General features: G+C 42.4%; 1 protein-coding gene across 3 annotated transcripts in view; it reads left to right on the top strand.

Moving 5' to 3' along the window:
- Window positions 1-14,063, top strand: part of BRINP1 (BMP/retinoic acid inducible neural specific 1) — a 513,527-nt gene that overhangs the window by 381,216 nt on the left and 118,248 nt on the right. For all 3 annotated transcript variants that reach the window (XM_059926552.1, XM_059926553.1, XM_059926554.1), the window contains one exon: window positions 6,816-7,083. In XM_059926552.1, coding sequence (XP_059782535.1) covers window positions 6,866-7,083 — 218 coding nt within the window. In that variant the 5' untranslated portion in view covers window positions 6,816-6,865. The remainder of the gene's footprint in view (window positions 1-6,815; window positions 7,084-14,063) is intronic.

Genomic DNA, 14,063 nt, shown 5'->3' with positions numbered 1-14,063 from the left:
GATAACCAACAAGGACCTCTTGTATAGCACAGGGAACGGAACTACACTCAATATTTTGTAATAACCTATAAGGGGAAGGAATCTGAAAAAAATAGATATACATGTAAGTGTAACTGAATCACTTTGCTGTACACCTGAAACTAACACAACATTGTAAATCAACTATACTTGAAAAACAAGATAAAAAACAAACAAAACAAAAGGAGATGGATGAGTGACCTTTCCAGGTAGTGTCACAGAGCAGAAAAGGTTCGTTTGAGCCCTGTCTTGCCCAGTGAAAATAGAATACCATCCATATGTGTAATTTTAAAGTTTTAGCAGCCACATTAAAACAATTAAAAAGAAACAGGTGAAACGCATTTTAATAATATATTGTATTTACTCCAGTACATCCAAAATAGTACTATTTCAACATGTAACCAATATAAAATATCAGTGAGATACTTTACATCCTGTTCCTCTAAGTGTTTGAGATCTGGTGGGTGTGTATTTCATACTTACAGCACGTCTCGATTTGGACGAGCCATATTTCAAGTGCTCAATAGCCACACGTGGTCAGTGGCTCCCAATGTGGACAGCACAGCCTCCAATTCTAACTCTGCCATTTGCCAGCTTGTGATGTTGGGCCGGTTACTTATCCTTTCCGGGCCTTAGTGTCCCCTCCCCCCACATGTAAATGGGGACCATAACCTCTCCGTATTGCAACAAGGTCACATGTGTAAAACAGCACATAGTAAATGCTCAGTTAATTGACTGGCGATTCCTTCCTCATACTGACTGCATCGCAACTAAACTGTAAGCTCCCTGCAGGAGACTGAAATACAACTTGGCCTCTGACTATATCGAAATGCAAACCGTTGCTGACCCTCTCTTTCCTTTCCTTCCACTGACATTTCTTTTTCCCTGAAGCTCTGCATTGCTCACTCCTTCACTTTCTTCAGGTCGCCTCTCAAAGGTGACTTCTTCAGAGCAGCTTTTCCTCAACACCTTGTATGTAAAGCAGCAGCCGCACTCTCAATCTCGTCTTATCTGCTTTGGTTTTCTTTTTTTTTTTTTTTTTTTTTTTCACACACACACTGTATTTTATTTTTACAAGAGATAAATCGACTGACACCAAGCATTGTACATGGATGACCACAACAAAAGCAACAATGATTGCAATTACCAAACGTGAAACACACTCATACTATGTCATAGTATTGACATTCAGTCCAGTAATCCTCCACTGTAACAGCTCCTTTACTTTGCAGTGAAAATTGATTTGTATATTCTTTGCCTCTGAGTCCTTGTGGAATTTTTTTTTTTTTTTTTTTTTTTAAATTCAGACAGAAAGTCACAAAAATTATACTCATCCTCATCAGTTCACTCAGTCCCATGTAATTAATTTTTTTTTTCGTCTTGATCTTTTGTTAGCACTTTTATGAGTTCATCAGTTTTTCATTAGAGTTCTGAAAATGCTTATTCATTCAGTTCAGCAGTACAGTCCGTTACCAGAAACCTGTACTTGTCAGAGTCTTTTCCATGTATTTCTTGAAGATGAAACCCTTTTATAGGAACATATTTGCAAAATCATCAGAGTACACCCAGAACTGTCTGTAAATGACAAAAGACTTAAAAATGACCACGGTTAAAGATTTGATGACAGTTCATAATAATGCAGTTGACAAGAAAATTAGTTATTTCTGAGATATACATTTTAAAGTAATAACTAGGATTATTACTTATAACATTATACCAGAACATATAAGATTTTTAGAAATTTCATGTAATGTCTGAAACATTTATATTAACATATTTCCATACATATTTCCATACAAGTACAAATATAAGATTTTTAGTAATTTCATGTAATGTCTGAAACATTTATATTAACATATTTCCATACATATTTCCATACAAATACAAATATGATTTTTAGAAATTTCATGTAATGTCTGAAACATTTATATTAACATATTTCCATACATATTTCCATACAAATACAAATATAAGATTTTTAGAAATTTCATGTAATGTCTGAAACATTTATATTAACATATTTCCATACAAATAACCCAATGAAAGTTTAGTATTAGTTGTTTTGTTTGTTTTTTTATACTGCAGGTTCTTATTAGGCATCAGTTTTATACACATCAGTGTATACATGTCAATCCCAATCGCCCAATTCAGCACACCACCATCCCCACCCCACCGCAGTTTTCCCCCCTTGGTGTCCATATGTCCATTCTCTACATCTGTGTCTCAACTTTGGTTTTCTTTAGAGCACTGCTCACCATCACACGTATAGTTACTGCTCATTTGTTTACTTCTCCCAACCCAACAGAAAAGAAGCCCTGCTCACTGTTTAATTTCCAACTAAACATGTTAATGGATGAATGAGTGAATTTATTGAACATCTACAGTGCTTTGCCCTTGGTGGATAGCACGGAAATGAAATATACAGTCCTTGCTTGATGAGGGATTCAGAGGGAGATACAGGTGCTTGAAGGCCCTACATGGGTCCTAAAATCTCACTAAAGCCTCTGCCACCTGGGTGCTACTCTGGGCACACACTCCATCACTCTGCCCTCTCCCACCCCCAAGACTTATTGTATGGTACTTGCTCTGCTGAAATTCCCTTTTGCTCATCTCTACTCACCAAAACCTTACATGCTATGAAGGCCCCGCTCAAATACCACCTCTTGTAAGGATCCTTTCCAGGTCTCTTGGTTGGAAAATTATCTCTGGCCTCTATTCTTCCACGGGACATTTTTCTTTGCTTATAGTATTTATGACAGCCTATTTCATACTAGAATTCCTCAGGCCTCGGTGTGACTTCTCCACAATATTTTGAATCTCTAGAGGGCAGGATCTAATTTCAGCTGGGTGGGGTGAGGGTGGGGATGTAGTGGAAACTATACCCTTAATGAGATATACATGGGTTAGATTCTTGAATACTTAGGACCTGCAAGCTTGGGAAAGTTGTTTCATGTCTTCAAGTTCCAGTGTGCTCATCTGTTAAATGGGAGAGCTGTACCCACCTCGGGGAAGAAACCTTTGTTAACATCTAGTCTGAATTGGATGCTTTGGCTACTGCCAAGAGAACAGACATTTTTCTTTTTCTTTTTTTTTTTTTTTTTAATGTTTACTTATTTATTTATTTATTTATGGCTGCTTTGGGTCTTCGTTTCTGTGCAAGGGCTTTCTCTAGTTGTGGCAAGTGGGGGCCACTCTTCATCGCAGTGCGCGGGCCCTTTCATTATCGCGGCCTCTCATTACGGAGCACAGGCTCCAGACGCGCAGGCTCAGTAGCTGTGGCTCACGGGCCTGGTTGCTCCGCAGCACGTGGGATCTTCCCAGGCCAGGGCTCGAACCCATGTCCCCTGCATTGACAGGCAGATTCTCAACCACTGCGCCACCAGGGAAGCCCGAGAACAGACATTTTTCGATACAGGTACACAATAGATGCTCCATAAATATCAGTCATGGGACCCTTATATTAACCCAAGTCTCCAGTACAGTTGGTGCTAATTTGGGCTTGTTTACAGAATGGGAATCACTGTGTCTGTCATGATATGACAATATTTAGGTAACATACATACTAATCCTTGCTCTTGCCCAACAAAATGTCCATTTCTATTCAAATGCACCTCATAGAAACTTCCATGTTCATTTTTAGTGTTCTGTGGATTATTGTGATTTTCTGAGCCAACAGAGATATATTCAGACTTCTTCCGTGAAGCACTCATGTGTACTTGCTGAGATGTAGATTGTATCGTAGACCCCAACTACAAAGGAGGTTCAGACACAGCTACTGACCCGTCTTGGCCCACTGCCCGGCCGAGACAGTGTGGCAGCATGAAAACCAGGAGCTGGAAGACAGGAGTCTAGCCCAGTCAGCCACTCAGGTCCTGATCTTGTGGTAAGAAGGAGTTGGATTAGAGCAGGATTTAACTTCTGCACCACTGACATTTTAGGTCCAGTAGTCTTTGTCGTGGGGGGAGGGGCCATCCCGTGCACTGTAGGATGTGCGGCAGCCTCCCTGGCCTCTACCCACTGGATGCCACTAGCATCCCCTCCGCTGTGACAAGCAAAGATGTCCCTTAGGTGGCGAAATGGCTGCCAGAATGAAAGCACTGGATTCCATCTTTCAAATTTCAGCAAATTCTAGGACTCGGGGCTGAGGTCTTACTCTCTGACACACAGACACACAGACACACACACACACGCTGCTGTTCCATGTCTAGCCTTGTTTCACTTTTGCAAGCTGCAGTGTTCCGAATCCTGTTTCCCTGCAAACAGTCTAACAGCCGGGCATTCTCTCCTAGGCTCCCACCCTGCGCCCACTTACAGCAGAAGCCACGCAGAAGGGCTGGATGGGTGACACGCTGTGATTTCAGTGTGCTGTAGCTCCCCGCCGGGATCTCTGAACAATCGCCTCCACCCCCTGCTTGCCACTTAGATGGGCTCCGGCAGACAGTTTTGGCAGCTGGAGCTGTTACATTTCTGCACTCCACATGTATGTCTTTGTTTTAGGCTCTGAACAAAACCTGAGGCCACAGCTTCTCCCAGCCCACTCCTCTGCTCACATGCCTTTTTCCTTTGCCCCTGACACCTGGGGCCTGCAGTGCCAAGTAGATTTTTGTAGCTACTCATAATAAAATGGTGCAGTCGGACCACAGAGAGAAATCGCCAATTGGGTCGGAAATTCACATCTCTCTTTTTTTTGATTTTCTCTCTTTCTTAGCTTGACTTTCTTCCCATTTTCAGCTGGAAGAGTAGACAAGTAAGGGATCATAATTCTTCATGTTTCTACGTGGTTTTCCACTCAACAAATTGGTTTTGTCCTCGCCATGTTTTTTTTTTTTTTTTAATAAATTTATTTTGGCTGTGTTGGGTTTTCGTTGCTGTGTGCGGGCGTTCTCTAGTTGCAGCGAGCGGGGGCTACTCTTCGTTGTGGTGTGTGGGCTTCTTATTGTCATGGCTTGTTGCAGAGCACAGGCTCTAGGCACACGGGATTCAGTAGTTGTGGCACACAGGCTCAGTAGTTGTGGCACACGGGCTTAGTTGCTCCGCAGCATGTGGGATCTTCCCAGGCCAGGGGTCGAACCCATGTCCCCTGCATTGGCAGGCAGATTCTTAACCACTGTGCCACCAGGGAAGCCCCTCACCATGTTTTTAAATGTTAGACATAAAAATCTGAGATCTAGACAGAGGCCATGGCTGTCCAGAGTCACACAGCCAGCAGTATATAGAAACAGTCTTTTAAAGATTCTTGCCAGTTAAAGACTCACAGCCCCATGAGCAAAATGGACACAAACAAATAAGTACAATAAAAGATAGTAAGTACTAACATACAGTTATATAAAGGAGCAACGAGAGCTGAAAGAAAGGAACAACTAACAATTTTTGAGAGGACTAGAAAAGGGAAATGACCTTTGAGGACCTGACCTCAAGTGGCTACTGAAGGATGAACAGGATCTGGCGGGGCAGTGGGGCCAGTAGGAGCAAAGACGATCCCAGCAGGGACTGGGTGGGCATCACCAGCATCAAGATTTGTCATCATCTGTGTCCTCATCATCACTGATGCCACTTATTGAGCACTTCCTGAAAACGTCAGGTGCTTCATGGGACACTTGACATGAATGGTGTCATTTCATTCTCATGCTAGTTCTGGGTGTAGGTGCTATTGTTAACTACATTTTACAGACCAGGAAACTGAGGCCCAGAGAAGTGAAATCACTTGCCTGAAATAATACAGTTTATAATTGATGGAACCTGCATTCCCAGCTACCTTTCAGTGTAGAGTAAGATAAGTTCTTCTAGATTAAGTGGGGTGGTGGACACAGACAGCACAGTGTTAAACTAGCAAGTAGAATGATGTTGTGATGATAAAAACAAAACTCGTAAATTTTCCAAGGAGCCCCTACTTAAGCTCTCCCTTAGTCTTAAGCATTTCTCCAACATGGCACCCCTGTGCTGTGCTACCACCGAAAAAAGAGGCGGGCGAGACCCCACTTGTTCCTTGGCTTTTAGTTCCCCTTCTGAGTACGAGAGAACCTCGAGGCTCAGAGTCACTGATGGGTGGATCCTCTAGTTACATTTCCTTGGGGTGAAGGAGACAGTCCACTAAGCGTTGTAGAAGTGCATTCAAATGAGCTCCATAAACTCTCCATCTGTAAGGTATTCAACCTGGATGGTCGTGATCATGATGCATCCCAAGACTTTTTGTACTCACCTGATGATGCAAAAGCGAAGCCTATGTTCAGTTGGTGCATGTCTGTGGGAGAGGAGGAGAGAAAGGGATTCTCGTTCACCGAGTCCCTGCTGTGAGATTCAGGTTGTTTGTGAAGATAGCAGGTGGGATGGATACTGGAGTTCTATCTCCAAGTTCCTTCCTGGCTGTAAGAGACTCTGTTTCTGCATTCATTCATTTCACTCTTTCAACACTTATGCCTTGAATACCTACGATGTGCCAGGTGCCAAGATACAGGCGCTTAAGCCCGTCCTCTGTTTTACGGATGAGGAAACTGCATCCCTAAGAGATTCAGCAGTTTGTATGTGTTCATGCATGTTCACAGAACATGTGAACAACAAAGCAGGAATGCAAGCCCAGATGTCCATAGATGCCATGCTCTTAACCAGAAACTGCACTGATTTTTGTAACCCTGACACACTCTACTGATGTAAAGGATTATGATGATGTGTTAAGAGCATTTTAAAAAATTTTCCTTTGTCTCTCTCTCTCTTCCTTTTATTTTGCTTCACCCTCCCCCCTTTCCTCTCTCCCTCTTTTGTTTCCTCTTTCTTTCTCCTTTTTATTCTTTTCTTCATAGGACTCCACAGAATGGAGCAAGAATGAGAGGAAAAAGGCCGGCAGAAAAGCATGAACTGGAGGTTTGTTGAGCTCCTCTACTTCCTGTTTGTATGGGGCCGTATCTCAGTGCAGCCCTCCCACCAGGAACCAGCTGGGACAGACCAACATGTCTCCAAGGAATTTGATTGGCTTATTTCAGACAGGGGGCCTTTCCACCACTCCAGGAGCTACCTATCCTTTGTGGAAAGACACCGTCAAGGATTTACAACCAGATATAAAATATACAGGTAAGAGCTGGGCTAAGCTTGCCTTTGCTTTTCATTCACTGAGTGCTTTTGGGGGTCACACATTGGCATGGGCCTTGCTATATGGAGGAGTGTCTGGGCCAAGGCTGTTATGCACTTTTTCATTATTAATTTATCTATTTATTTATTCATTTATCCATCTATTTAATTTATTACATTGTGCAAGAGATTAGCAATGGTGAGAATAGCTAATATTTTTTGAGTACTTACTACTGTGTGCTGGGCATGGTACTTAGTACTTTGTACACTATCTCATTGAACCTTACAATAACATCAGAGATAGCATCTATTTGTTTTCTCCACTTTATAGAAGGGGTAACTGGGCTTCTGCTAGGTGAAATAACTTGTCCAAAGTCACACAGTCTGTGAGTGGTGGGACTGGGATTCAAGCCCTGGTTTATCTGCATCCATAGTCACAGACAGTATTTTTAGTCAGTTACATCAGGTGTAGGCTGTGTTGTTTTGCAGATGCTATTAATATAGCAAATATCCTACCCAAACATATTCACACATTTGGAAACAAGTAGGGACACTCAGTGAAAACCTCTTTCTTGAGCAAGTCTGAGCTGGTCTTTGGCCTTTTGGAATCCTACTCATCCCAAAAGGACTTAGCCCCAAATTCTTCCTCTTTGAGAGTCTAAGAAACCATCTTGGACTCTCCCCACTCCACTTGATCACCCTCTCTTTGATATTTCCACAGCTCTCTACACTTACACCTCTTTAGTTGTCAACCATTTGGAGAAATACCATTCTTGTATTTCTCTTTCACCTGGAAACTCTGTGAGGCCAGGACTTATATATAATTCATTTCTGGATCCCCAGAGTGATTTTTGTTCTGCCTTGTATCATAAGGACACGAAAAATGTGCACTTAAATAAATTGGAGAATGCAAAAAACTCTCTAGAGCTCTCTCTAAGACAGCTTAAGCTTTGTCTTAAGGTCAAGGAACACTTCTGGGCCAACTGGAATAGGAGACGAGGAAGCATGGTGGAGGAAAAAATCCTAACCTGCAACTGGGAAGCCGTGAATTCAGGTCTTACATCTTCTATGTATTTGACCTGAAAATGTGCATATCTCCTTTGCACATTGTGTGGCATTGTGGACTAGGGATGGATGATTCATGAATTTGCTACCAGCTGCAGATGCCTGTGATTCTGTGCTGAATAGTCAAATCCGAGTTTGAAAGTTGGCCCTTATACAAAGGAAAGTTTGCATCTGCTTCTGTGTTCATATTTCACCTATGCTTTTCCTTGGATTCCACTGCTAAAACAAAAGTTTGCAGTCATCCCACAAGCTGATTTCTAAGATCCTTTCTAGCTCTAAAATTAAATATAAGATTTAACCAAGGTCACATGGTTAATTAAATGATGGAGTTTAATCCAGAAGTCAGGCCCCTGGTCATCTAGTTATTCCTTCCTTCCTTTATTTAATCCTCAAATAATTATTAAGCACCAGCTAGAGGCCCAGCACTGTGTTTAAGGCAGATGACACGATGTCGAGTAAAACAAACATGGTCCTTGCTCTCATAGCAGTACATTAATTAAACACACACACACACACACACACACACACGGTATAAGTGCTACAAAAGAGAAAGTGCAGGATAGGCATAATTGGAAGATCATAAACATTGATTTGGGACCTATTGTGTGAAAGATTAGGTGGGGCTCCTGTTGTAATCTTCACCTGGACACACATGCAAATAGGTACCCAGAGATTTGTGTGCTCATCTAGGCCAGGTTCAGACCAGAGCAAAAGCCAACAAGGATGTGCTCTCCAGGACTGTTGTCAATTGACGTTTTCTCTTCACTACTTTGTTGAAACACTAAAGCATGTCCACAGGTGATTCGAAGTGTGTCCTGTGTGCTAACATGGACATAGCACATTAGAAAATTGACATTTGCATCATGAAAGAAAGTCTTTACTACCAGCATGTGCCATATTATCTGAGGCTACAGAGCCAGCCTTTCTGAAATGTCCTAGACCTCAAGCTTCGGCCAGTCCCCCCAACCCTAGAATCCAGGCTAGAGCCCAGGGTGATCTGGGAGCTTCAGAAACTGGGAGGGAGTCTGCTCTCCTCACTTAAGTGGGTTAAGGCCATCTCTGTCCTCATTCATATGCAGGCAGAGGCTGCCTTCAGCTCATAGAGTCGTGGTGGGGAGTTTGCGCCACTGGCAATGATGAGAACCTTTCAAATTAAATCCCAGCAGAAGTCCTCTCTCCTGTTGCTTTGCATGCTGAGCAATAAACTGTGCACAAACAGTAGTCTGGGTGCACGAGGTTCGTGCCCTGCCACTCCTAAGTCTGAGCTGACATGTGGAGGCTGGGGGAGTTTTCTGAACTTGAATCTGCCTGGGTACAGGGACAGCATCCTTGATCCTGGAGGCAGAGAGCCAGGGTGGCTCAATCCGCCCACCTCCCCGCTGTGTGATTTAGGCCAAGTAATGGGACTTCTCTGAGCTCCTGTTTTCTCATCTGTGGAAGGGGAATGTTCGCTAAGATGGTCTCCAAGGTCCTCTCCTTCTCTGAAAGTCTATGATTCCACGAAATATTGTCATTTGGAAATACAGCATGGGATATCGGAGAGGACTCTGGACTTGGAGTCTGCAGACTCAGGTTTTGTTTATTTTGGAGCTGCTTACTAGCTTTCTCATCCTGGGCAAATGTATTCATGCATCATTCACTCAAGCGTACATCCAGTGCTTTAGAATTTAACACCAGTCATGTACTGTAAGCCGTGCTATGATTCGGTAATATAGAGATGACCAAAAGAAAACAACAAAGCTCGCACACATACACACACACACACACACACACCCCACCACCTGCAAGGTCCATCCCCTCTTTCACCAAGCTCAGAGGTGGGAGTGGAAGATGGAGGGGAAAAAGAGTGAATAAACAAACAATTATCATTCCACAGAGAGGTATGAATAAGTAACCGCTCAGATACTCAATATTCTCCTCTGTAGAAAGGGACAGTGATGTCTGTCCCACCTACAAGGTCAAATGAGATTAACTTGGTGTGAGATGCTTTGTAAAATTTAAATTTTCTTATATCTGGAAAATTTTTTTCATTAAGGTTCGAAATCATCATTCTAATAAAATCATTTAGTTTCACTTTCTGGTAAGCCCATACATATATTAGTCGCTAAATAGTCTGTGAGGGAAATACTAGTATTGTCCATATTACGAATGAGAAAATTCAGGCATCAAGAGGTGAAGGAGATTGTCCACATCACACATCTGGGATGTGGCAGAGCTAGGAATAAAAGCAGGCCTCTGAGATTCCACAATGTGAGCCCTTAACTCTATGTTGTCATAACCCTCTATTAGTTCTTAGTTACCTAGTGTATGACCAAATACCCAGAGACTTCCGCTGACCATGGACAAGTTGCAACCTCTCTGTGACTTAGTTTTCTCATCTGTAAAATGGAGATAATGTTAAATGCCTTGTGTAGCTGTGGCAAGAAATAATTTAGCTATCAATCATGGAGAGCTTGGAATTTTGCAGGAGCTGTTCCTTCCTTGACCTCAGACAGCTGATGGTATTGCTGGAAATGATTTCTTTTCTTCTCGTGGTATTTTAAAATTCAGTTTGATCCAAAGAGTGTTTCCTGTGTTCCCACTGCCTTTTTGTGTTTTATTTTTCTGTTTCTCTTTTCCTGACTTTGAGATCATCAGTAGTTGCTGTAAATTTGGCAGTTATTTCAGAGGTGGATTTAAAAGGAGAATTGTGGTACCCTTTGTAAGCTTTGGTTTTGGAGAGTCAGGCAGGGGAGAGGGGCACTGATAATGGTGGTCACTATGCCACAAGACGTGGTTTCATATTGAGTGGTTTTCCCTACAGGTTTCAGAGCAAGTGGTTTGTGGCTTATGGTGCACCTTCCTTTGAGCCTTAAATAAGTACCTAAAAGTTGAATGTAAATCAAATCTTGGTAAACCCGGTCTGATTGCCTAACCATCTTGCACATTTATCAGAGTTGCATAAATCTTTGTTCTAATCCACCATCTTGATGGTTCCTTCGTGTGTTTCACAAAAATATCTTTAGTAGGTTTTGTGGCAAAGATACTTCTCTAAGTGAATGGGGCTGGGGCTGGGTGGAAGGTTCTGCTGAGATGAATGAGATGTGGTCCTTGTCCAGAAATCATTCAGGAGTATATGTTGGAAATGCTGGAGAGGGTGTGGAGAAAAGGGAACCCTCTTGCACTGTTGGTGCGAATGTAAATTGATACAGCCACTATGGAGAACAGTATGGAGTTTCCTTAAAAAACTAAAAATAGAACTACCATATGACTCAGCAATCCCACTACTGGGCATATACCCTGAGAAAGCCGTAATTCAAAAAGAGTCATGTACCACAATGTTCATTGCAGCACTATTTACAATAGCCAGGACATGGAGGCAACCTAAGTGTCCATCGACAGATGAATGGATAAAGAAGATGTGTCACATATATACAATGGAATATTACTCAGCCATAAAAAGTAACGAAATTGAGTTATTTGTAGTGAGGTGGATGGACCTAGAGTCTGTCATACAGAGTGAAGACTCATACGGAGTGAAGTAAGTCAGAAAGAGAAAAACAAATACTGTATGCTAACACATATATATGGAATCCAAAAAAAAAAGGGTCTGAAGAACCTAGGGACAGGGCAGGAAGGAAGACACAGATGTAGAGAATGGACTTGAGGACACGGGGAGGGGGAAGGGTAAGCTGGGATGAAGAGAGTGGCATAGACATATATACACTACCAAATGTAAAACAGATAGCTAGTGGGAAGCAGCCACATAGCACAGGGAGATCAGCTCTGTGCTTTGTGACCACCTAGAGGGGTAGGATGGGGGGTGGGATAGGGAGGGTGGGAGGGAGATGCAAGAGGGAGGGGATATGGGGATATACGTATACGTATAACTGATTCACTTTGTTATACAGCAGCAACTAACGTAACAATGTAAAGCAATTATACTCCAATAAAGATGTTAAAAATAAATTAATTAATTAAAAAAAAAAAGTGTATATTGGGTGCTTAGGTTTGTCAGATGCTGTGCACTGGGGAATTGATGATATATAAGGTAGACAGGTCCCTGCTCTGAGGAGCTTACAGACATGGGGTGGTGAGGGCGAAGTCCACCACCACACCATTCAGGATACTGTGGTTGAGCTTGAAAGGACACCCCGCCAACCTCTGGATTCCAGATAGAATCTTGATATCACATGGTGCAAGGGTTGTATTTCTATTAGTGTGGCTCAAATTAGTCTAAATCAGCATTTCTTAAAGTATCTCACATGGAGCGGGAGCTCAATGTGATGTTAAAAGGCATTTCTAGAAAAAAAAAATCCCATAGTCAAATAAATAATAATAAAAACAGTAATAAGGATAAGTCAGTTGCTAATGTTGAAAGATTACCAAGCGTCTAGCATGGACACACAGTGTATAAATTACTGCAACAGATTGGTCCTTATAATAATCCTGTGCTTAGGTATTGTTACCATCCCCATTTACATAACTTGCCCAAGGAAAGAGAGCTACTTCATGGTAGAGTAGAATGTATCACAAACAAGCAGATTCCAGAGTCTGAATCTTTTACCATGCTATATTGCCTTCCAAATGACATAGATATATTTGTTTGGAAAACCAAGCAAAGTTATACAGGCTTCCTTACCGCAGGGCTTTTCAAGGTCTTTCCTAGACTGTTTAACAATGTTTAACCAAACCTCTTTGACCCTACAACCTCTTTTTCTCAGAGAGACGGGAATTCGGGTGAGCAGGCTTCAGGAGGCACTGGCTCTACCTGGCTTTGGCAGCTTGAGTGTTGCTTCTTTGGACACCAGCCTGTGTCAAAGCGATCTGAAAAGACATCGCTTCCACTTGGGGAGCTGGCCCCTGGCTGAGGAAGCCACCCTACCTCAGATTTTGCTTGGAACACTTTGATCTACATCTACTTCCTGGTTTATAATTCAAAGAAATGGAATTAACAGCTTCAGTTTTACTATCACAAGCAATAACCTTATCTTTTTTTCCTCCTCCTTCTCATTTCTTAAATTTCTGCACTACTATTTCTTATTCCTAAATTTGGCATTTCACCCTGTGGGTATGGGGATGAAAACTTCAGAGGCCAGAGCCACAGTTACAGAGGAAGGTGAAACCTTGATTTAATGTGCAAAGAAGTGGCTGCACATCAGAATCACCTGCAAAGCTTTTAAAAAATTCCGATGCCTGGGTCCTTCCTCAGATATCTGGATTTGTAATTGGTCTAGGGTAGACATGGGAACCACCAACCTAGGGGTGATTTTGCTTCCTAATGGGACATTTAGAAATGTCAGGGGGGCATTTTTGGTTGTCACAGTTGGTTGTGGGGAGGCGGTTTGCTACTGGCATCTGGTGGGTAGAAGCCAGGGATCAGGGATACAGCTGAACACCCTACAATGCAGAGACAGCCCTCTGCAGCAAAGAATTATCTGGCTCACAACGCCAGTATCATAGAGGTTGAGCACCTTTGCTCTAAAGCAAGGATTTTAGGAAAAAAGGAAAAGGGATGGTGGGAAGGATATTAGAAAAAATGGTTTTAGATTTTGGTCATCATGAGTTTGAGTTGGAATGAAGTATAGGCGCCAGTGCAGTGGCTGGGTTCCCCAAAAAAATCTGGCTGCAGGACCAAAGGGGAAGGGATTTTCCATGTTTTTAGACATGCCCTCAGATCAGGGTGGCAGTTGATGCATTAAGGAAGGTGAATTGATTTTTGCTTCCTGCTGCAAAGAAGTAGCATTTAAGGGAAACTAGTTTTCTACCCCAGAAATAACCAGCCTCCATTCCTCCAGGAGTTCTGGGAGATTTGGTGAGTTTCTCATCTGACTATAGTATTCTATAAGAGGTAAGATGTTTAGGCACCCACTGTTAGGTTCAGATACACATGGCCTGAGTCATAAAATACCAGCTTGGACAAAGTGCATTAAGGGATA

This window comes from Balaenoptera ricei, chromosome 6 (assembly GCF_028023285.1).
Source record: "Balaenoptera ricei isolate mBalRic1 chromosome 6, mBalRic1.hap2, whole genome shotgun sequence".
NCBI lineage: Eukaryota > Metazoa > Chordata > Mammalia > Artiodactyla > Balaenopteridae > Balaenoptera > Balaenoptera ricei.
This window is presented reverse-complemented; position numbering and strand designations above follow the sequence as displayed.